This window comes from Ranitomeya imitator, chromosome 8, assembly GCF_032444005.1.
Source record: "Ranitomeya imitator isolate aRanImi1 chromosome 8, aRanImi1.pri, whole genome shotgun sequence".
In the NCBI taxonomy this organism is placed as follows: domain Eukaryota; kingdom Metazoa; phylum Chordata; class Amphibia; order Anura; family Dendrobatidae; genus Ranitomeya; species Ranitomeya imitator.
This window is the reverse complement of record NC_091289.1, coordinates 77,183,343-77,207,583: the sequence shown is the minus strand read 5'-3', so window position 1 is coordinate 77,207,583 and position 24,241 is coordinate 77,183,343. Positions and strand designations below refer to the sequence as shown.

General features: G+C 44.6%; 2 protein-coding genes across 4 annotated transcripts in view; both read right to left on the bottom strand.

The window, feature by feature from the left end:
- SERHL2 (serine hydrolase like 2) overlaps positions 1 to 24,241 on the bottom strand; it is a 219,513-nt gene that overhangs the window by 70,700 nt on the left and 124,572 nt on the right. The window lies entirely within an intron of this gene.
- Positions 17,547 to 19,051, bottom strand: LOC138647827 (uncharacterized). Its single transcript, XM_069737108.1, has 2 exons — positions 18,827 to 19,051; positions 17,547 to 18,734 (listed from the first exon to the last, which is right to left on the bottom strand). Exons 1-2 carry the CDS (start codon positions 18,940 to 18,942, stop codon positions 17,948 to 17,950), a joined length of 903 nt encoding a protein of 300 aa, XP_069593209.1. The 5' UTR covers positions 18,943 to 19,051; the 3' UTR covers positions 17,547 to 17,947.

Sequence of the window (24,241 nt, the reverse complement as noted above, 5' to 3'; positions counted from 1 at the left end):
GAGCTGAAGTAAATTTTTTGTAAAAAAAAGTTAAATGTTCATTTTTAATTAAACATTCCAAAAATTCCTGTGAAACACCTGAAGGGTTAATAAACTTCTTGAATGTGGTTTTGAGCACCTTGAGGGGTGCAGTTTTTAGAATGGTTTCACACTTGGGTATTTTCTATCATATAGACCCCTAAAAAAGACTTCAAATGAGATGTGGTCCCTAAAAAAAAGGTGTTGTAAAAATGAGAAATTGCTGGTCAACTTTTAACCCTTATAACTCCCTAACAAAAAAACATTTTGGTTCCAAAATTGTGCTGATGTAAAGTAGACATGTGGGAAATGTTACTTATTAAGTATTTTGTGTGACATATCTCTGTGATTTAATTGCATAAAAATTCAAAGTTGGAAAATTGCGAAATTTTCAAAATTTTCGCCAAATTTCCGGTTTTTTCACAAATAAACGCAAGTAATATTAAAGAGATTTTACCACTATCATGAAGTACAATATGTCACGAGAAAACAATGTCAGAATCACTGGGATCCGTTGACGCGTTCTAGAGTTATAACCTCAGAAAGGGACAGTAGTCAGAATTGTAAAAAATGGCCTGGTCATTAACGTGCAAACCACCCTCGGGGCTTAAGGGGTTAAACTGAATGACTTGGACCAAACGTTTGGGATATCCTTCCACAAGCTTCTCAGGAAAGTTGGTTGGAATTTGGGTCCATTCTTCCTAACAAAAATTATGTAACTGCTCCAGGTTTGTAGAGGTCGTCTTGGCTCTCACCTGCCTTTTCAGCTTTGCCAACAAATTTTCAATAGAATTGAGATCATGGCTTTGTGATGGCCTCTCCAAAAGAGAGTGTTGGTACTGTAAAATCTCTTTCTTGGAGCCTTCATTGGGGGGTACAGGTAACCATGGGTGTATGCTGCTGTTACTAGGAGGCTGACACTAGGCAAAAAAGGAAAATAGCTCCTCCTCAGCAGTATTCACCCTCCGACAGGCACAAAGTACCCGAGTAAGTGTTTAAAGCAGTAGGAGAAGCAACCAAAACTCAACATATGTACCAACCCAACAACAAAGGCACATAGGCTCAAAAGCGATACAAACAGTTAGGGAGGGTGCCATGTCCCCCAATGAAGGCTCCAAGAAAGAGATTTTACTGTGAGTATCAAAAATACCTGTTTCTTTGTCACTTCATTGGGAGACATCCCAAAGCAGTCCCAAGGGTGGGAACTTAAAGAATGCAAAGAAAAAGACTTTGGTCGGCCGATGCGTAACCGCCGCCTGCAGCACCTTCCTTCACAGGCCTGCAACAGAAAAGGCATGGGTATGACCTGAAAAACCTCGCAATGCGCAAGGACGACCAGGTCGCAGCCCTACAAACCTGTAAAGCTGAGGCCTGGTGATGAATGGCCCAGGAAGCCCCCACGGACCAAGTGGAGAGAGCCTTTACCCCTGGAGGACGCATTTTGTCCTGAACACAGTATGTCTCCATTATTGCCAAATGAATCCAACGGGCAATTAATGTAGCCCCTTAATTAAGGTAGCCCCTTAAGATGACCTTCAGAGATGATGAAAAGGGCATCCTATTGACGAAAGGAAGAAGTCTTGAAAGGTAGACTCGGATAGCTCTGACCAGATCCAGCTTGTGGAGGGACTTACCCAAGGGGGTGGACCAGAGAGGGACATAGAGAAGGAAGGACAATGTCTTCATTGATGTGAAATGAAGAGGCCACATTAGGTAGGAAGGAAGGAACAAGCCTTAGAACTACCTTGTCCTGTTGTAGAATCAGGAACGGGGAACGTGAGGACAATGCCGCTAACTCAAACTCTCCTGATGGAAGTAATGGCAACTAAGAAGACAACTTTCCATGACAGAAGAGAAAACAAAATATCTTGCATGAGCTCAAAAGTATCGTGCTGGAGCACGCCAAGGACAAGGTTAAGATCACATGGGTCTATCGGAGGATGATAAGGAGGTGCCAGGTGGGCAACTCCTTGAAGAAAGGTCATTACCTGGGAAAGGGAAGCCAGATTTTGCAGGAAAAGAATTGACAGCGGAAACCTGCCCCTTAAGAGTACTGAGCGATAGACCAGAGTCAAGACCCGCTTGTAGATAACCAAGGATGGAAGGAAGAGAAAAGGACATAAGGTCCAAACTGTTGTACTCAGTCACCAGAAAAAGGCCTTCCATTATACGCGAAGATGCTGGTTTTCTTGCCCTAATCATGGTCTGAATAACCTGGTGGGAAAAACCCGCCTCCCTCAGGACTGCAGCTTCAACAGCCATGCCGTTAAACTCAGAGACTAAACTCTGGTGGAAGAGGGGGGCCTTGTGAGAGAAGATCTGGATGGTCTGGAAGCCTCCAGAGAGCATCCATGAGCATGTTCACCAGCTCCGCGTACCAGGCCCATCTTGGCAAGTCCAGAGCTATCAGGATTACGGGGATCCCTTCTTCCTTTATCTTTTTCACTGCTCTCGGAATCAAGGGGAGAGGCGGAAAAAGATAAGGCAGTTGGAATTGTAACCACGGGATTACCAGGGCATCGCAACCGATGTCTAGTGGATCCCGGGACCTGGTTACAAACTGAGGAACCTTGTAGTTCATCCAAGAAGCCATCAGGTCGACGTCTGGGGTGCCCCATCTCTGGCAAATCTGGCTAAAGGCGGCAGGGCAGAGAGACCACTCGCCCGATGCCTAATGGCTTAGAAAATCGGCTGGCCAATTTTCCGCCCCAGGAATGTGAACGGCAGACATGGAGGGAACGTGACATGCCACCTATAGCAGAATCCTTGTTACCTCTAACATAACCTGTTTTGTTGTGAATTCCGCTCTTGGGCTCCCTCCGGTGGTTGTAAGTGGCACTTTTGTGAGTTCTGCTCTTGGGCTCCCTCTTGTGGTTTCTAGTGGTATGGCTGCTCCTTGGAGTTAGCTGTCATCAGCTGCCTCCACTTATCGTCTCTTCTGCTCCGCTATTTAAGTCTGGCTCTTTCTTCAGCCTGTGCCACTTGTCAATGTTTCCTGGCTGGATTCACATCTCTGCTTGGATTCTCCTGGTTTCCTGACCAGTTCTGCAAAGATAAGTTCTGGCTTTGCTCATTTCAGTCCACATGTTGTGGACTTATTGTTCTGTGCATTCTATATTTGTCCAGCTTGTCAGTATGGATTATTTCTGTTAGCTGGAAGCTCTGGGAAGCAGATTTACCCTCCACACCTTTAGTCAGGTGTGGAGATTTTGTAAACTCTGTGTGGATTGTTTTGTAGTTTTTATACTGACCGCACAGTATCCTTTCCTTTCCTATCTATCAAGCTAGACTGGCCTCCTATGCTAAAATCTGATTTCATTTCTGCGTATGTTATTTTCCCCTCCTCTCACCGTCAATATTTGTGGGGGGCTATCTTTCCTTTGGGGATTTTCACTGAGGCAAGATAGGTTTCCTGTTTCCATCTTTAGGGGAAGTTAGATCTTAGGCTGTGCCGAGGGGTCTAGGGAGCGTCAGGTACCCCCCACGGCTATTTTTAGTTGCGCTGCTAGGTTCAGGGTTTGCGGTCAGTACAGATACCACCTCCTTCAGAGCTTGTCTCATGTTGTTCCTAAACCACCAGATCATAACACTGTTTGCTGCCAGTCCCGCCTTGATGGTTGATGTAAGTCACGGCCGTGGCGCTGTCCGATCCAGCTGGCCTGCGAGAAGGGTCTGCCAGCGGTGAAGGGCAAGGAAAATTGCCCTGATCTCCAGGAGATTGATGGGTAGAGCAGCTTCTTGGGCGTTCCAGCGGCCCTGCGCTGTGTGACGTAGAAACACTGCTCCCCAACTGAGGAGACTGGCGTTGGTGGTCATGACCTGCCACTGGAGAGGAAGGACGGACTTCCCTCGTAGGACTGAAGCTGATAGCATCCACCAGGTCAGGGACTGCCTCACCTTGAGAGGCAGAAGCACGGGCCGGTCCAGGTAGACACTCCTCTTGAGCTGTAGAGGACAGGTATGGAACTCGGCAAACGGAACGGCTTCCATGACGATAATTATCTTCCCCAGAACTCTTATGCAGGACCATAGGGGGAGGGGAGCTGGTCACTTTAGAGTGCGAATCCCCTGCCAGAGGGATGAAAATGTCTCTTTTGGAAGGAAGACATGGGCTTGGGTCATGCCAAACCTCATACCCTGGAACACCAGGTGCTGAGCTGGGGTCGGGGAGGACTTCTCTCTGTTCAGCCAAGCCGGACCAGAGTGTCTAGAGTGATCTGAAGACTTTAGTCACAGTCTCGGAGGGACAGCCCCTTGATCATAAGATTGTCCAAGTAAGGAATCATGAGAATCTCCTTGGAGCGAAGGATGGCCATGACTGCTGCATGACCTTCATGAACACTCTGGGGGTAGAGGCAAGGCCGAAAGAAAGGGCCGTGAACTGATAATCCTCCTGGATCGCAAACCGTAGGAATCTCTGATGCTGAACACAAACAGGAATGTGAAGATAAGCATCCTGAATGTCTACAAAACAAAGAAATTCTCCCAGTTCCATGGAAGCGATTACTGAAAGTAGGGACACAATCCTCAAATGGCAGGTCCATATGTGAGGGTTCAGTCGCTTGAGGTCCAAAATCGGACGGAACGATCCGTTCTTCTTCGGGACAATGAAAGATTGGAGTAGAACCCTGAAAACCGTTCGTTCCTGGAGACGGGTACAATTACTCCTGAGCGTAGTAGGGAAGAGATGGCCTAAAGAATCCCTGGGGCCTGAGATGGATGTCTTGGCAGGCGAGACAGAAAGAAACATCTCCCTGGGGGGAAAGAAAAGTTGATTTTTTAACCGGAAGTGAATCTCTCTGACCCAGGCGTCATCGACCACCATCAACCATTTGTCCACATTAGAGGATTCTGCCCTTATACCAATGAGGTCTGGCCTAAAGGGATAAAGAATATCTAGCTGCTTCCTACTGAGAAGTGCTTTTCAGGGTGTTCCCAGAGAATAGATAAAATCGCATCAAATTCCCTGTGATTAAGAAAAAAACGGGAAGGATGTTTTACCTGTTTGCTCCCGAGCAGGTGCCTCGTCCTCCTTTAGGTTCAAAGTTTAGGTAATTGCCAAGAAAAGGCTATTTACCATATCCTGCATCTTTGGGGTCTGGTCTGTATGGGACTCAGACAGAGAATCCTCATCCGACTCAAAAACTGCCTCCGAGGAGGGGGCATAGGATGAGGAATGCATCCAGGAGGATATAGAGGAACCCGGAGAACTGGAGGAAGAACTGGAAAGAGCCCACTTCCTTTGCTTTGCAGCCACTTTATCCCTGTGAAGGTCGTGGTCAAGTGCGTGCGATTCACCGTGAGAGTCGTTCGGAGCACTAGAGGCAGACAAATGTGGAAGTCGCTCCAGGATCCGGACCAGGGATTGTGAAACCTTTGTCAGGTCGGAAACCGACTGAGACATGGCAGTAGCCCACTCCAGAGTGGGGGGAGTGCTCTCATCCCAGGCGTTAGAGGGCTACGGCGAGGCAGACATGGTGGAAGGGCTGCAGGACAGGCAGAAAGGGGAGGGCTGGCCTGAAAACCACTTCTTTGTGCAGAGGGCACAGGAGTAGTTAATTACAGTGGGCTTAGAGGGGCAAGAAGAAGCTTCTCTAGGGTGGGCATAAGTTGAGCCTTGGGGATAACTCCTGAGGAGCAAAGACAAAAAGAAACAGAGCCTACCTGTCATGAACCGGGGTGTTTGGTTGCCCCGATTCTTTCTTCAGGGGATTTATTTATATCCCACTTCCAGTTTGGAATTTGCAGCTCTCTGGAGCCCCCTTACCCTGAGGTCAGTCAGGGAACTGCACCTAGGATAATTAGTCACCAGAAAGGCTGCCTTGCTGTGTACTGGCTATTGGGCACACACTGTAGCGAGGGTGATATAATTATTCTCAGCCGCAGGCGAGCAATACACTTATAAACCCTGTTCCATCAATGCCAGCGTTACCCAACAAGCTCAGTACGATCTGCTGCCACCAGCTCCTATTCCTATGACTAATAGCGGGTCAGGAGCCAACCCAATCAGTAGCGTAATTTACCTCAGAGGACGCTGGAGGTACGTTTTAGAGCAAGGAGTGGTTAGCACTGCAGCCTTGCAGCGCTGGAGTCCTGGGTTCAAACCCCACCAAGGACAACATCTGCAAAGAGTTTGTATGTTCTCTCCGTGTTTGCGTGGGTTTCCTCCGGGCACTCCGGTTTCCTCCCACATTCCAAAGACATACTGATAGGGAATTTAAATTGCGAGCCCCATCGGGGACAGTAATGATAATGTGTACAAACTGTAAAGCGCTGCGGAATATGTTAGCGCTATATAAAATATCGATCCACATTTATATACATGGTGGATATTGAGGGGGATTACCACAATTAAGCACCTATGCAACCCTTTCAATGTCCTGATGGATAGAGCAGAGTTCATAAGGAAGTTTGAACCCCCGATTAGAGAAACAATGCACATCAATCAGGTCTTACATTTTGCAGGTGGTCTAACCCAAGGTAAACGTCCCGTTCCCGTCTCCGAGTATGAACAAAAGTGCCTCTCCGATCCAATGGGAAGAGGGACGATATCTTTGCTTTACTCAATTATAAACCCACCCTATGATCAGGAGAAATTGGGATTCATGAGACGGTGGGAGGAGGAGTTGGGTGTCGAGCTGCCGGTGGAGGCTTGGAGGAGGTGCTGCGACACGCTATCTAAGGGTAGTCACCAATCATCATTAGTAGAAACCTCGATCAAGGTCCTTCATAGGACATATCTGGTGCCCACTAAACTCCATAGCATATTCCCGAATGTTTCAGAATTATGCTTTTGGGGATGTAACTTACCTGGGGATATGAAACATATATGGTGGACATGCCCAGTGGTGTCCAACTTTTATGGCAACAGATAAATCTGCTAGTAGACCAATTGGCTGGAAGAAAAACCAATTTGGATGCCTCTGTTTTTCTGCTTGGGGCGAGACACCCGACTCTTCCTAAAAACCTATTTAAGTTGGTTACTTTTCTTTTTATGGCTACTAAAATACACATTGCTTCGAAATGGAGGTCTCCCACATTGACGCTACGATTGGTCAAGGAAAGGATGACTAACATCATGTTTTATGAACGCATTGAGGCTACTAGAAATGATATGTGGGATCAGTTTTTTAAGATATGGAGCCCATGGATGGACTTGCAGCCTAATTTACTCCTGAGTCTGACTCTACGTCTGTCCCCATAGTGATTCGATCTGTGGGGACAAAGTTTGTTACAAATTAAAATGTAAATGCAGACCCCCTTACCCTCCATGTTTATTCCTTGTGTTGTCTTTGTAGTGTCCCCCCTTACATCCATGATAGATATGTGTTCTTATATTTCTCGTTAATAGACTCCCCTGCGAGGGAGCATACTCACATTTAAACTACCTTTTATAATTGTTGAATGTTGAAATTTCAATAAAACTTTTTGAAACTAAAATAAAGATTATTATTATTATTATTATAAGGAGGACGAGACTAGTAAATATTATAGCTTTTACTCCAAACAGATTAGGCAGTGTTTACAAAAGGTATAAAAAAAACTTTATTACAAGATGAGACAATTCTATATGTACAGACAATTACAAAATAAACAGGGGTGACATCAAAATGCATCACAGAGCATCTCTTAGTTGGTTCCCTGGGCCAAGACTAGTGCAAAATGAGGTCCCACTATCTTATACCCCCCAGTTGTGACATCACTGAGTGGGCTGCACCATAGACTCCACTCCCCTTTCCAAAGAGACTCAGAACTTTATTAAAACTCACATCCATCTTAGCGTACGCTGGGAACCTCTTAGGTGGCGATGAAAGTATTACATGTGTTCTCACGAGGTTAGCTTCCATTTAAATCTACACATTGGGTAGCTGGGTGACCAGTTTAAGTAGTAATCCGTTTCTCCTAGGCACGGAGCTTAGAAAATGCACTGGTGTATCCCTATTGTTGCACATACCAAATCTGTAACTTTCACACTTATGTCACTACTTGGGGTCAAATTATTCCATCTTGAATAACTCTCTGATTCACAATGAAGCACCTGGTTCAGACAAAGGAAGGATTCTGCTCCCTCACACATTCTTGGGGGGGGGGGGGATGGTATACAACTACACAGACAAAGAGAGAAAGAGAGCTTTCTAGGCAGTGAGAAGAGGTAGGGGGAGGAGCGGTCAAAAAGCCCACAGCATGTCGGTACACAGACCTAATGGTTGTAGCAGAGCTCAGTGTGCGTGATGATATAGAATCAAATACATCATATTCCTGACACTACCCAATGCCAGAAAAGACCAGCAGAAAGAACTGTGGAAGCTGTGTCCCTCTGTGAGCAGAGCATCCGCAGATCTAGAATATGGCTGTGTCCCCTGTTTGCAGAGCGTCCTCCAGTCTGCAGAGAGTGTACAATATGGCGGTGTAAGAAACCAGATGCAGTCTCGGCTGTGTCACCGCATGCTGAAGTCTGACGGCCAATGAAAGGAAAAGCTATCATCCTATTGGCTGACACGCCGGGGTGTGAACAACCAGGAAGATCTGCCAGCTGGCGAAAGTCCCTTTCCAATTGGCTGACATGTCGGGGGTGTGAGCAGCCAGGAAGGGGAAGCTCCGTGATAGGAGCTGAAGAAAACGCGCTGAAGAAGCATGCGCTGAGGGGGGGCATGGCCAGAAGAAGAGGATGAAGAAGCCTCTTATTGGGCAAAAAAAGAGCACGCAATTTAAACGCACTGTGGTGTAAAAGTAAGACCGGGAAGGTGTGGCAAGGGGAGGGGGCAGTGTCCGCAAATACAGAGCCCGGCCATGAGGAAAATGGCTGCGGCTTTGCCGGCTGTTCCGTACCACTGATGCCGCGCTGTCCCTTTGCGATGAAGGGGACAGTGTTCCCAGGGATGTCGCCTGCCGCTGCGGAGTGAAAGGAGGGAGACATACCTGTGCTGTGAGTCCCGGTCCCTCTGCAGCAATGAGGATAACATCAGGAGCCCTCAGGGTGGGTGAAGGTCACTGAAATCGGGTATACTTCTTCCCGCACCATCTCCAGACAGTGGAGAAGATGGCGTCAACCCCTTACAAGAAGCTAGAAGGCCACAGCTGGTGACAACCTTCTTCCTCCAGCCCTCTCCAGAGGCATGGGGTGCGGAAAAAGCAAGGACTGGCTACCGGGAATCACTCTGAAACACCCGAAAAGGTGACAGGGGATAAAGTCTCTCTCGGTCGCATAAGTGCGGGAAAACAGGCTGAGAAATTACACCCTGTTACCCAAAGAAAACAGAACCTAAAAAAGATTAATAAACACAAACAGGGAACCTGCAAAGGAAAATGCGGATCTGGGAGCAGATCCAGATATGCCTCCTACAGACACAGAGCTTAAACTGAAGAGGTGGGTGTATACTGCTGAGAAGGAGCTATTTTCCTTTTTTGCCTAGTGTCAGCCTCCTAGTGACAGCAGCATACACCCATGGTTACCTCAGTAGCCAAATTAAACGATAAAGAAATATTGACTTTGTTATCCTTAACTCTGCAACATGATGCTGCCACCCCTTTGTTTCACAGTTTGGATGGTGTTCTTAGGTTTCCTAGCTTCTCCTTTTTGCCCTATTTTAGGTCAATTAGGATTACCATAATTATTAATATTTGCCAAATGCCAGAATTAGAGAGAGAAAATATTTTACGACATTTTTATTACTTATTGTAAAATCAACATACACTAAGATTACTATGCCTTTAAACAATTCTGGACTGCCAATATGATGAGGTCATGTGTTTAGAAGCTTTTTTTGGCAACATCTGAGTTAAAACAGAATAAAAAATAATACCCCTAAAATATAACTTTTAATACTCTTAGGTAAAATTACCCTTTTAGTAGGGTCAGGAGACAATAGCAATCTTAACAATACACAATCTCAACCCCTTCATGACCCTAGCTTTTTTTGGTTTTGCGTTTTCGTTTTTCGCTCCCCTCCTTCCCAGAGCCATAACTTTTTTATTTTTCTGTCAATATGGCCATGTGAGGGCTTATTTTTTGCAGGACAAGTTGTACTTTTGAACATCATCAGTGGTTTTTGCATGACATGTACTAGAAAACGGGGGAAAAAATTCCAAGTCTGATGAAATTGCAGAAAAAAGTGCAATCCCACACTTGTTTTTTGTTTGGCTTTTTTGCTAGGTTCCCTAAATGCTAAAACTGACCTGCTATTATGATTCTCCAGGTCATTGCAGTTCATAGACACCAAACATGTCTAGGTTATTTTTTTAATCTAAGTGGTAAGAAAAAAAAAAAAATTTGCAAAAAAAAAAAAATTGTGCAAATTTTCTGATACCCATAGCGTCTTTATTTTTCGTGAACTGGGGTTGGGTGAGGGCTTATTTTTGCGTGCTGAGCTGCCGTTTTAATGGTACGTTCTTTTGATCGCCCGTTATTGCATTTTAATGGCGACCAAAAAAATGTAATTCTGGTGTTTCAAATTTTTTTCTCGTTATGCCATTTACCGTTCAGGTTAATTCTTTTTCTGATTGTTCGGGCGATTCTGAATGCGGCGATACCAAATATGTGTGTATTTGATTTTTTTATTGTTTTATTTTGAATGGGGCGAAAGGGGGGTGATTTAACCCCTTCCTGACAGACGTACTATCCCGTCGAGGTTGTATGGGCCCATAAGACCACCGACGGGATAGTACGTCTAACATGATCAGCCGTGCTCCCCGATCGCGGCCGGGTGTCAGCTGACTATCACAGCTGACATCCGGCACTATGTGCCAGGAGCGGTGACGGTCCACTCCTGGCACATTAACCCCCGGAACACTGCGATCAAACATGATCGCAGCATTCCGGCGGCATAGGGAACCATCGCGCAGGGAGGGGGCTCCCTGCATGCTTCCCTGAGACCCTCGGAGCAACGCAATGTGATCGAATTGCTCATAGAGTCTCCTCCATCCTCCTCCCTGCAAGCCCCGGATCCAAGATGGCCGCGGGACTCATTCCGGGTCCTGCAGGGAGGTGGTTTGCAAGCGCCTGCTCAGACCATGCACCGGCAAGCCTCCTGCAGTGCCTTGCAGATCACTGATCTGACACAGTACATTGCAAAGTGTCAGATCAGCGATGTGAAACTTTACCATGATAACGTGTTAAAAAAAAAAAATCCTAATAAAAAAAAATTGTGTTACAATAAATACATTTCTTTATGTAAATTAAAAAAAACAATAAAAGTACACATATTTAGTATCGCCGCGTTCGTGACGACCCGCCCTATAAAAATGTCCCACTAGTTAACAACGTAAAAAAAAAACTAGGCAAAAAACAATGCTTTATCATCATACCGCTGAACAATAAGTGGAATAACGCGCGATCAAAAAGACGGATATAAATAAACATTGTACCGCCGAAAGCGTCATCTTGTCCTGCAAAAAAATAGCCGCCATACAGCATCATCAGCGAAAAAATTAAAAAGTTATAGCCCTCAGAATAAAGCGATGAAAAATAATTATTTCTTCTATAAAATAGCTTTTATTGTTTAAAAGCGCCAAAACACAAAAAAAATATAAATGAGGTATCGCTGTAATCGTACTGACCCGAAGAATAAAACTGCTTTATCAATTTTACCACACGCTGAACGGTATAAACCCCCCCCCCACCACCACCACCACCCAAAAAAATTCACAAATTGATGGTTTTTGTTCATTCTGCCTAACAAAAATTGGAATAAAAAATGATTAAAAAATGTCATGTACCCGAAAACGCCACAGAGGCCAGCCAGCTATAACCTGCCACAGAGGCCAGCCAGCTATAACCTGCCACAGAGGCCAGCCAGTTTTCCTGCCACAGAGGCCAGCAGCTCAGCTATAACCTGCCACAGAACCCAGCCAGCTATAACCTGCCACAGAGGCCAGCCGTACCAGAGCAGCCATGGCTTCTTCTGTGAGCCCTCCCTCCTGTCGGCAGCGCACAGAGGTAAATATGTTCTGCTCTCTCTCCCTCGCTATCTTTTGTGTATGTGTGTGTGTATGTATGTCTGTGTGTATGTGTGTGTGTGTGTGTGTGTGTGTATTTGTGTATGTATGTGTATATATTAATGTATTTTGCCATTTTTCATCTTTGTAGGAAGCTGATGAAGCTGCTGCTACCATCCAAGAGGTGCTCCCCGAAGAAGAGGGTAGGGGTGGAGAAAGACATGGAGCGGGATCACAATTGGTATGTTTCTTTCATTTATCGTGGAACCACAACCTCACACTACACACAACACGTAGCAACTAGCAACACAAGATAGTTACAGATAGAACACAACACATACAAACTGATAAATGCAGACATCACACAACACATAAACAATGATCATTGTAGATATCACATGGCACACTACACATTAAAAAGGCTATAAACAAGCACATAATTATGTTTTTTTCTCTTCTAGAGTTCGGATTCTGGTGCTCAATCCGGAGGTCCTCCCGGTGGTTCCCAGGGTCGTCTGCGTGCGAGTCGTGGCGGCCGTCATCGTTTAAGTATATACACACATATATACAGTCATGGCCAAAAGTATTGACACTCGTGCAATTCTGTCAGATAATACTCATTCTCTTCCTGAAAATGATTGCTAACACAAATTTTTGGTATTATTATCTTCATTTAATTTGTCTTAAATGAAAAAACACAAAAGAGAATGAAGCAAAAAGCAAAACATTGATCATTTCACACAACACTCCAAAAATGGGCCAGACAAAAGTATTGGCACCCTCAGCCTAATACTTGGTTGCACAACCTTTAGCCAAAATAACTGCGACCAACCGCTTCCGGTAACCATTAATGAGCTTCTTACAATGCTCTGCTGGAATTTCAGACCATTCTTCTTTGGCAAACTGCTCCAGGTCCCTGATATTTGAAAGGTGCCTTCTCCAAACTGCCATTTTTAGATCTCTCCACAGGTGTTCTATGGGATTCATGTGTGGACTCATTGCTGACCACCTTAGAAGCCTCCAGTGCTTTCTCTCAAACCATTTTCTAGTGCTTTTTGAAGTGTGTTTTGGGTCATTGTCCTGCTGGAAGACCCATGACCTCTGAGGGAGACCTAGCTTTCTCACACTGGACCCTACATTATGCTGCAAAATTTGTTGGTAGTCTTCAGACTTCATAATGTCATGCACATGGTCAAGCAGTCCAGTGCCAGAGGCAGCAAAGCAACCCCAAAACATCAGGGAACCTCCGCCATGTTTGACTGTAGGGACCGTGTCCTTTTCTTTGAATGCCTATTTTTTTCTCCTGTAAACTCTATGTTGATGCCTTTGCCCAAAAAGCTCTGCTTTTGTCTCATCTGACCAGAGAACATTCTTCCAAAATGTTTTAGGCTTTTTCAGGTAAGTTTTTGCTAACTCCAGCCTGGCTGTTTTAAGTCTCGGGGTAAGAAGTGTGGTCTTCCTGGGTCTCCTACCATATCAGACGCCGACGGATAGGACGGGTTGACACTGTTGTACCCTTGGACTGCAGGGCAGCTTGAACTTGTTTGGATGTTAAGAACACCCACGACCAAAACATGGATTAGTACCAGGTAAGACACCAGGCAGAGAATAGATATAAAATGCCTTTATTACATATGATTGGCAAATAAATATATTTTAATAAAACATAATTTGTGCGCACAAAACCCCCCCTGACGAAGGACTCTGATCCGAAACGCGCGTCGGGGTGCGCTCTTACAAAGGACCGGACTGACCCTCAGTATTTTATGATAAGGTATGGTGCGCTTCTCTATCACTTACGCTATTTTGCACCTTGTGGTGGGACACCTGTTGCTGGATTTCGCCTATAGCTGTGTGTGCCGCTCCAGAGGAGCCCTTTGTTGACAGCTGCATACATTTTGGCCGTATTCCATTTGAGGCATGGTGTGTTCCTCTTTATTTATTATATTAGTTTGCACTGTGTGATAGCACTTTTTGTAGTCTTATCCGACTCATTACTGTGTGTAGAGTTTTGGTATAATTGTTGTTGACACAGTATATATTTTTGATTGGTTCGGACTTAAAAGCCCAGTGTTGTTTTTTCATATTCGTTGCACAATGTGATTGCACTTTTTCCTGCAGCCTTATCCGGCTACTAGCCGATTACCTATTCACATTAGGATATGCTTCGGGGCCAGATGGCTTAGCTGTGGTTTTATGTACTGCCATTGTGTACACCTTTCTTGCTTATTTGCACCTTATTATCTTGTTTCATATAACCTTGTGTGACTATTTATATAAATATTCCTAAATATTGCTTATTTTGCACACTGCTTTCTGTGCACCTTATATATTGAATATTATTATTTATTTTATTTTTTTGTCACATAGCACTTTAGACAGGGCGGTTGCTTCCCATATACTACCTCTGGAATTTTCTTTTCACACCGTTTTCCCATTTTTTCATTGTGGCTTTTTAATATTTTTTATTCTCATATTTTGGCATTTATATATTTTTTTATATATTTTTTGGTCACTTTATGTGTGAATCTTGATATATATTTTTGTTTATCATGTGGCTATTTTTAGCGGTTGCTCCTGCCTTTATATAAACAAACATTTTTGGGTCAGTCCGTTACAATATTCCATCTCCCATTATATATATATATATATATATATATATATATATATATATATATATATATATTGTTTTTAATGACAAATAATTCCCTTTGTTTTTTGTGCGCACAAATTATGTTTTGTTAAAATATATTTATTTGCCAATCATATGTAATAAAGGCATTTTATATCTATTCTCTGCCTGGTGTCTTACCTGGTACTAATCCATGTTTTGGTCGTGGGTGTTCTTGTCCTTGGATAGTGGTTTCGTCCACATTCTTTTCTTCCACAGAGCACTGGTCACTTATATTAAATTACATTAGTATATATTGCCATTATGGCACAGGTATAAGTATATAGTGTTGTGGTGTATCTGTGGTTGTGTTTAATTGTTTGGATGTTAGTCGAGGTTCTTTATCCAACATCCGCACAATCTTGTGTTGAAATGTCTTGTCAATTTTTCTTTTCCGTCAACATCTAGGGAGGTTAGCCACAGTGCCATGGGCTTTAAACTTCTTGATGACACTGTGCACGGTAGACACAGGAACATTCAGGTCTTTGGAGATGGACTTGTAGCCTTGAGATTGCTCATGCTTCCTCACAATTTGGTTTCTCAAGTCCTCAGACAGTTCTTATGTCTTCTTTCTTTTCTCCATGCTCAATGTGGTACACACAAGGACACAGGACAGAGGTTGAGTCAACTTTAATCCATGTCATCTGGCTCAAGTGTGATTTAGTTATTGCCAACACCTGTTAGGTGCCACAGGTAAGTTATAGGTGCTGTTAATTACACAAATTAGAGAAGCATCACATGATTTTTCGAACAGTGCCAATACTTTTGTCCACCCCCTTTTTTATGTTTGGTGTGGAATTATATCCAATTTGGCTTTAGGACAATTCTTTTTGTGTTCATTTAATTTCATTTAAGACAAATTAGATGAAGATAATAACACCAAATAATTTGTGTTTGCAATCATTTTCAGGAAGAAAATGAGTATTATCTAACAGAATTGCAGGGGTGTCAATACTTTTGGCCATGACTGTGTGTGTGTGTGTATATATATATATATATATATATATATATATATTTTTTTTTAAAGGTGTATTCTTTATGTTGTTTACAATTTAGTTTTAATTCGTTTTTTCCTTTCTTTTAACAGACTTCACAGCGTGCTCCTGATTCGGATGGTGAGGAGGACGGACTCGATATTGACCTCCTCATCGAGCTGATCCGAGACAGGGAGCCGCTGTGGAACATGAGTGACCGCCGCTATGCTGATATCATTGTGACCCGGCAACTCTGGGAGCAAGTCTGCCAAGAGCTTATTGCGAAGTGGGAGGACCTTGATGTCCGGGCCCAGAATCAAGAACGTAAGTATACTCTGTTCAGTGTTCTTGATGCATTCTAATTTTTTTTCTAGCCAAGTTGTGTTTCTCCTTTTTTAACAGGTGAGAGGATTGTAAAACGGTGGCGGTCGATTTGGGATCGCTTCAAGAAGGAATTCAATAAAGAGATGCAGGCCCCGAGTGGACCTGGAGGACGCAGGAGCACATACAAGTATGCCGAAGCCCTGTCGTTCCTCAGGTCAACGATGGTGACACGAGGGTAAATATTACGCACCACATATGATGATAACCAATGTTTTACATGTCTAACCCTCTTTTGCTCTTTCAGCAAGGGCCATGCAATTATAGTATATTAATTGTTTGGTTTTTTTTCTTTTGTTCCACAGCACCGTCGGCAGCACTCAGGAGCCTGCAGCTCAGTTGAATTCTTCAGGGGTGATCCCTCAGGAGGCCGCCACCGAGGGACACTTTGACAGTGAGGGCCCCTCTGCACCTATCCCACTCCGCACCTTCCCACTATACACCTTCCCAGCCTTCCCACACATCAGCTCTCTCTGTCCCATCCGCGAGCGCTGGAGCATCCTGGCCGGTTCCATTGCATGTATCTGCTGGTGAGGATATATCGTTTCCTGTACCCCACCCCTCTGCTGCTGCCACCTCTAGTACACCTGTAGCATCGGGGCGCCAGCGGCAGAGAGGTCAGGTACAGAGTTATGCTCCCGAATTCTTACACCTGAATGCATCCTTCCAGAACTGTCTGAAAGTTTTGTCCTTGCAAATGGCTGCAGGTTTTAATTTCATAAATAAAAGTATACTCGAGATGCATACACTTCTGGTAACGATGCGTTCAGAGGCAAGACAGTCACCGAACAACACTTTTTGCCAGTCGGTACTTGAGCAAATGGAGACGCTATCTACTTCTCAGCAGATGCAAGTAATGCAATCCTGCCAGTCAACTGTAGCGCTCATTGCCTCAAAAGCCGATGCTCTTGCCACCCATGCTGCAACTGCCCCCCCCCTTCCTCCACTGTACATCACTACAGCCACTACCATCTTCCTGACCCGTACCACCAACGTGCCCGTGTCCCATCCCACCAACCACATCGTGCCCGTACCCCGTCCCACCAGCCACAATCCTCACAGCGTTCCCGGGCCCCTTCCCACAGCCACACTACCAGCATCCCGTCCGTGCCCCTTCCCACCCATATGATGATCCCGACCCATACTACTTCCCATCTACTTCATCCACACCTCCTCTCCCTGCCCACTACCAACAGCCTCTTTCACCTCCTTCCCAACCCTCTTCTCCACCCATCACTGCTTCTGCCTTCCAATCCTCCCAAAACATCAGCTACACCCCTCCATCCAACCAAATTCCTAACCCCAATCCCACTTTCCTGTCCACCCGCTCAATTGCCTTCTCCACTCCTTTACCACTACCTATTGATCCTTCCCCACCACCAACACATTCCTCTCTCCACACTCCCACTGTCGAAGTGTCCCTATCTGACAGCCCCTCCAGCACTATCTCCACCCCGACGTATTCAAACTTATAGTTTTTTGTGGTGCTAAATAAAGTTTTTTTGGTGTTTAAAAATAAAAGTTTGTTTTTGTTATTTAAAAAAAAATGTAAAAAAACTGTCTTGTTTACAGCAATCTTGTATTTATTCTTCATAAGGTATATATAACACTTTGGTTAAACAAGGTTTATTGGTCAGAGGTAAAATACTTTGGGTACAACCCAAACAGATGCACAACTTTTGTAAAAGGTAAAAACAAACAGGTACACATCTTGGCTAAAAGGTAAAACCAAACAGGTACACAACCTTGGTAAAATGTAAAATCAATCAGGTACACAACTTTGGTAAAAGGTTAAATACTTTGGGTACTACCAAAACAGGTACACAACATAGGTAAAAGTTAAAAAAAAAAAGGTGTTACTAGGTTCAAGACAAATTACACTCTCTCATCCTGCCAGTGTATTCTTCCTTCGGGTGAAATAAAATATTCTGCAAATTTATCCCGAATTCTGAAAAACAGTGCCAGAACTTCAATTGGTTTGGTTGCTACAATCAGCCAAGGAGGTTTGTTCAGACTGGTCCTCAATGGAAATCTGTTCCTTGGATAGCACATAATTGTGCAGGACAACACACGCTTTCACTACCTCATCCACAGTGTCTGTCTTCAAGTTAATGGATGTCAGGAGAACTCTCCATTTGGCGGTTAAGATCCCAAACGCACACTCCACCATTCTCCGTGCACGTGTGACTCGGTAGTTGAAAATTCTTTTAGTATTGTTTAAACCACGGCTGGAGTAGGGTTTCAAACGATGTTCTGAAAGCTGAAAGGCTTCATCCCCAACACAAACAAAAGGCATTGGTGGCTCAGAGGTTTGAGGCAGTGGTCTAGGGGGGGAATTGAAAGGTTTGTCCATACAAATGCCGCCCCATAGAAGACGCTTGAAAACTTGTGAATCATTTGAGCGCCCATACGCCCCAATATCCATCGCAACAAATTTGTAATCCGCATCGGTGATGGCCATCAGCACGACGGAAAAGTACTTCTTATAGTTGAAATACTCGGATCCAGAACCAGCAGGTTTCAGGATACGGATGTGTTTCCCGTCCACCATGCCAAAGCAATTGGGAAACTGACACACTTCCTGGAATCTGTCAGCTACTTCCAACCAAGTCTGCATTGTGGGATGTGGAATAAAATCATCGTGCAAAGAGTCCCACAGTGCACGGCAAGTGTACATTACAACTCCAGAGATGGTTGAAATTCCCAGTCTGAACTGGAAATGCAGTGAAGACAGGAATTCGCCAGTAGCTAGGAATCTGTGAACAAAAGCAAGGCAGAAATTACTAGAAATTCAAAATATCAATCAATGAAAGTGCGCTACAAGAGTACATAAAAAAAGAATGCTTACCGAAGAGTGACCATCAGACGCTCAGCAGGTGTAATGGAGAATCTGCAATAGGTATCACTCCTTCTTATTAGATGTTCAACCCGCTCCACCAATACATCAAAGTTCTCAGCTTTCATCCGCACATAGCTGAAAAACTTTTCTGGGTCTCCTCATAGCTCCATGTATAACCCCTTCATGACCCAGCCTATTTTGACCTTAAAGACCTTGCCGTTTTTTGCAATTCTGACCAGTGTCCCTTTATGAGGTAATAACTCAGGAACGCTTCAACGGATCCTAGCGGTTCTGAGATTGTTTTTTCGTGACATATTGGGCTTCATGTTAGTGGTAAATTTAGGTCAATAAATTCTGCGTTTATTTGTGATAAAAACGGAAATTTGGCGAAAATTTTGAAAATTTCGCAATTTTCACATTTTGAATTTTTATTCTGTTAAACCAGAGAGATATGTGACACAAAATAGTTAATAAATAACATTTCCCACATGTTTACTTTACATCAGCACAATTTTGGAAACAAAATTTTTTTTTGTTAGGAAGTTATAAGGGTTAAAATTTGACCAGTGATTTGTCATTTTTACAACGAAATTTACAAAACCATTTTTTTTAGGGACCACCTCACATTTGAAGTCAGTTTGAGGGGTCTATATGGCTGAAAATACCCAAAAGTGACACCATTCTAAAAACTGCACCCCTCAAGGTACTCAAAACCACATTCAAGAAGTTTATTAACCCTTCAGGTGCTTCACAGCAGCAGAAGCAACATGGAAGGAAAAAATGAACATTTAACTTTTTAGTCACAAAAATAATCTTTTAGCAACAATTTTTTTTATTTTCCCAATGGTAAAAGGAGAAACTGAACCACGAAAGTTGTTGTCCAATTTGTCCTGAGTACGCTGATACCTCATATGTGGGGGTAAACCACTGTTTGGGCGCACAGCAGGGCTTGGAAGGGAAGGAGCGCCATTTGACTTTTTGAATCAAAAATTGGCTCCACTCTTTAGCGGACACCATGTCACGTTTGGAGAGCCCCCGTGTGCCTAAAAATTGGAGCTCCCCCACAAGTGACCCCATTTTGGAAACTAGACATCCCAAGGAACTTATCTAGATGCATAGTGAGCACTTTGAACCCCCAGGTGCTTCACAAATTGATCCGTAAAAATGAAAAAGTACTTTTTTTTCACGAAAAAATTATTTTCGCCTCAATTTTTTCATTTTCACATGGGCAGTAGGATAAAATGGATCATAAAATTTGTTGGGCAATTTCTCCCGAGTACGTCGATACCTCATATGTGGGGGTAAACCACTGTTTGGGCACTCGGCAGGGCTCGGAAGGGAAGGCACGCCATTTGACTTTTTGAATGGAAAATTAGCTCCAATTGTTAGCGGACACCATGTCGCATTTGGAGAGCCCCTGTGTGCCTAAACATTGGAGCTCCCCCACAAGTGACCCCATTTTGGAAACTAGACCCCCCAAGGAACTTATCTAGATGCATATTGAGCACTTTCAACCCCCAGGTGCTTCACAGAAGTTTATAACGCAGAGCCATGAAAATAAAAAATAATTTTTCTTTCCTCAAAAATGATTTTTTAGCCTGGAATTTCCTATTTTGCCAAGGATAATAGGAGAAATTGGACCCCAAATATTGTTGTCCAGTTTGTCCTGAGTATGCTGATACCCCATATGTGGGGGTAAACCACTGTTTGGGCGCACGGCAGGGCTCGGAAGGGATGGCACGCCATTTGGCTTTTTAAATGGAAAATTAGCTCCAATCATTAGCGGACACCATGTCACGTTTGGAGAGCCCCTGTGTGCCTAAACATTGGAGATCCCCCAGAAATGACACCATTTTGGAAACTAGACCCCCAAAGGAACTAATCTAGATGTGTGGTGAGGACTTTGAACCCCCAAGTGCTTCACAAAAGTTTATAACGCAGAGCCATGAAAATAAAAAATAAAAATTATTTTCTCAAAAATTATCTTTTAGCCTGCAATCTTTTATTTTCCCAAGGGTAACAGGAGAAATTTGACCCCAAAAGTTGTTGTCCAGTTTCTCCTGAGTACGCTGATACCACATATGTGGGGGTAAATCACTGTTTGGGCATATGCCGGGCTCGGAAGTGAAGTAGTGACGTTTTGAAATGCAGACTTTGATGGAATGCTCTGTGGGCGTTACGTTGCGTTTGCAGAGCCCCTGATGTGGCTTAACAGTAGAAACCCCCCACAAGTGACCCCATTTTGGAAACTAGACCCCCAAAGGAACTTATCTAGATGTGTGGTGAGCACTTTGAACCCCCAAGTGCTTCATAGAAGTTTATAATGCAGAGCCGTGAAAATAATAAATACGTTTTCTTTCCTCAAAAATAATTATTTAGCCCAGAATTTTTTATTTTCCCAAGGGTTACAGAAGAAATTGGACCCCAAAAGTTGTTGTCCAGTTTCTCCTGAGTACGCTGATACCCCATATGTGGGGGTAAACCACTGTTTGGGCACATGCCGAGGCTCGGAAGTGAAGTAGTGACGTTTTGAAATGCAGACTTTGATGGAATGCTCTGTGGGCGTCACGTTGCGTTTGCAGAGCCCCTGATGTGGCTTAACAGCAGAAACCCCCCACAAGTGACCCCATTTTGGAAACTAGACCCCGAAAGGAACTTATCTAGATGTGTGGTGAGCACTTTGAACCCCCAAGCGCTTCATAGAAGTTTATAATGCAGAGCCGTGAAAATAATAAATACGTTTTCTTTCCTCAAAAATAATTATTTAGCCCAGAATTTTTTAATTTTCCCAAGGGTAACAGGAGAAATTTGACCCCAATATTTGTTGTCCAGTTTCTCCTGAGTACGGTGATACCCCATATGTGGGGGTAAACTACTGTTTGGGCACATGCCGGGGCTTGGAATTGAAGTAGTGACGTTTTGAAATGGAGACTTTGATGGAATGCTCTGCGGGCGTCACGTTGCGTTTGCCGAGCCCCTGATGTGCCTAAACAGTAGAAACCCCCCACAAGTGACCCCATTTTGGAAACTAGACCCCGAAAGGAACTTATCTAGATGTGTGGTGAGCACTTTGAACCCCCAAGTGCTTCATAGAAGTTTATAATGCAGAGCCGTGAAAATAATAAATACGTTTTCTTTCCTCAAAAATAATTATTTAGCCCAGAATTTTTTATTTTCCCAAGGGTTACAGGAGAAATTGGACCCCAAAAGTTGTTGTCCAGTTTCTCCTGAGTACGCTGATACCCCATGAGTGGGGGTAAACCACTGTTTGGGCACACGTCGGGGCTCAGAAGGGAAGTAGTGACTTTTGAAATGCAGACTTTGATGGAATGGTCTACGGGTGTCACGTTGCGTTTGCAGAGCCCCTGGTGTGCCTAAACAGTAGAAACCCCCACAAGTGACCCCATTTTAGAAACTAGACCCCCCAAGGAACTTATCTAGATATGTGGTGAGCACTTTGAACCCCCAAGTGCTTCACAGACGTTTACAACGCAGAGCCGTGAAAATAAAAAATCATTTTTCTTTCCTCAAAAATTATGTTTTAGCAAGCATTTTTTTAGATTCACAAGGGTAACAGGAGAAATTGGACCCCAGTAATTGTTGCGCAGTTTGTCTTGAGTATGCTGGTACCCCATATGTGGGGGTAAACCACTGTTTGGGCACACGTCGGGGCTCGGAAGTGAGGGAGCACCATTTGACTTTTTGAATACGAGATTGGCTGGAATCAATGGTGGCGCCATGTTGCGTTTGGAGACCCCTGATGTGCCTAAACAGTGGTAACCCCTCAATTCTACCTCCAACACTAACCCCAACACACCCCTAACTCTAATCCCAACTGTAGCCATAACCCTAATCACAACCCTAACCCCAACACACCCCTAACCCCAACACACCCCTAACCCTAACCACAACCCTAATTCCAACCCTAACCCTAAGGCTATGTGCCCACGTTGCGGATTCGTGTGAGATATTTCCGCACCATTTTTGAAAAATCCGCGGGTAAAAGGCACTGCGTTTTACCTGCGGATTTTCCGCGGATTTCCAGTGTTTTTTGTGCGGATTTCACCTGCGGATTCCTATTGAGGAACAGGTGTAAAACGCTGCGGAATCCGCACAAAGAATTGACATGCTGCGGAAAATACAACGCAGCATTTCCGCGCGGTATTTTCCGCACCATGGGCACAGCGGATTTGGTTTTTCATATGTTTACATGGTACTGTAAACCTGATGGAACACTGCTGCGAATCCGCAGCCAAATCCGCACCGTGTGCACATAGCCTAATTCTAAAGGTATGTGCACACGCTGCGGAAAACGCTGCGGATCCGCAGCAGTTTCCCATGAGTTTACAGTTCAATGTAAACCTATGGGAAACACAAATCGCTGTACACATGCTGCGGAAAAACTGCACGGAAACGCAGCGGTTTACATCCGCAGCATGTCACTTCTTTGTGCGGATTCCGCAGCGGTTTTACAACTGCTCCAATAGAAAATCGCAGTTGTAAAACCGCAGTGAAATGCGCAGAAAAAAACGCGGTAAATCCGCCATAAATCCGCAGCGGTTTAGCACTGCGGATTTATCAAATCCGCAGCGGAAAAATCCGCAGAGGACCAGAATACGTGTGCACATACCGAAACCCTAACCCTAGCCCTAACCCTACCCCTAACCCTACCCCTAACCCTAACCCTATTCTAACATTAGTGGAAAAAAAAAAAATTCTTTATTTTTTTATTGTCCCTACCTATGGGGGTGACAAAGGGGGGGGGGTCATTTATTATTTTTTTTTATTTTGATCACTGAGATATAATCTATCTCAGTGATCAAAATGCACTTTGGAACGAATCTGCCTGCCGACAGATTCGGCGGGCGCACTGCGCATGCGCCCGCCATTTTGGAAGATGGCGACGCCCAGGGAGAAGACGGACGGGACCCCGGCTGGATCGGTAAGTATGATGGGGTGGGGGGTGACCACGGGGGGGGGGGGGGGATCGGAGCACGGGGGGAGGAATCGGAGCGCGGGAGGGGTGGAACGGAGCACGGGGGCGTGGAACGGAGCACGGGGGGGCTGGAATGGAGCACGGGGGGGTGGAACGGAGCACCGGGGGGGTGGATCGGAGTGCAGGGGGGGTGATTGGAGCCTGGGGGGGTGATTGGAGCACGGGGGGAGCGGACAAGAGCACGGGGGGGGGGAGCGGAGCACAGGACGGAGGGGAGCCGGAGCAGTGTACCGGCCAGATCGGGGGGCTGGGGGGGCAATCGGTGGGGTGGGGGCACATTAGTATTTCCAGCCATGGCCGATGATATTTCAGCATCGGCCATGGCTGGATTGTAATATTTCACCAATTATAATAGGTGAAATATTACAAATCGCTCTGATTGGCAGTTTCACTTTCAACAGCCAATCAGAGCGATCGTAGCCACGAGG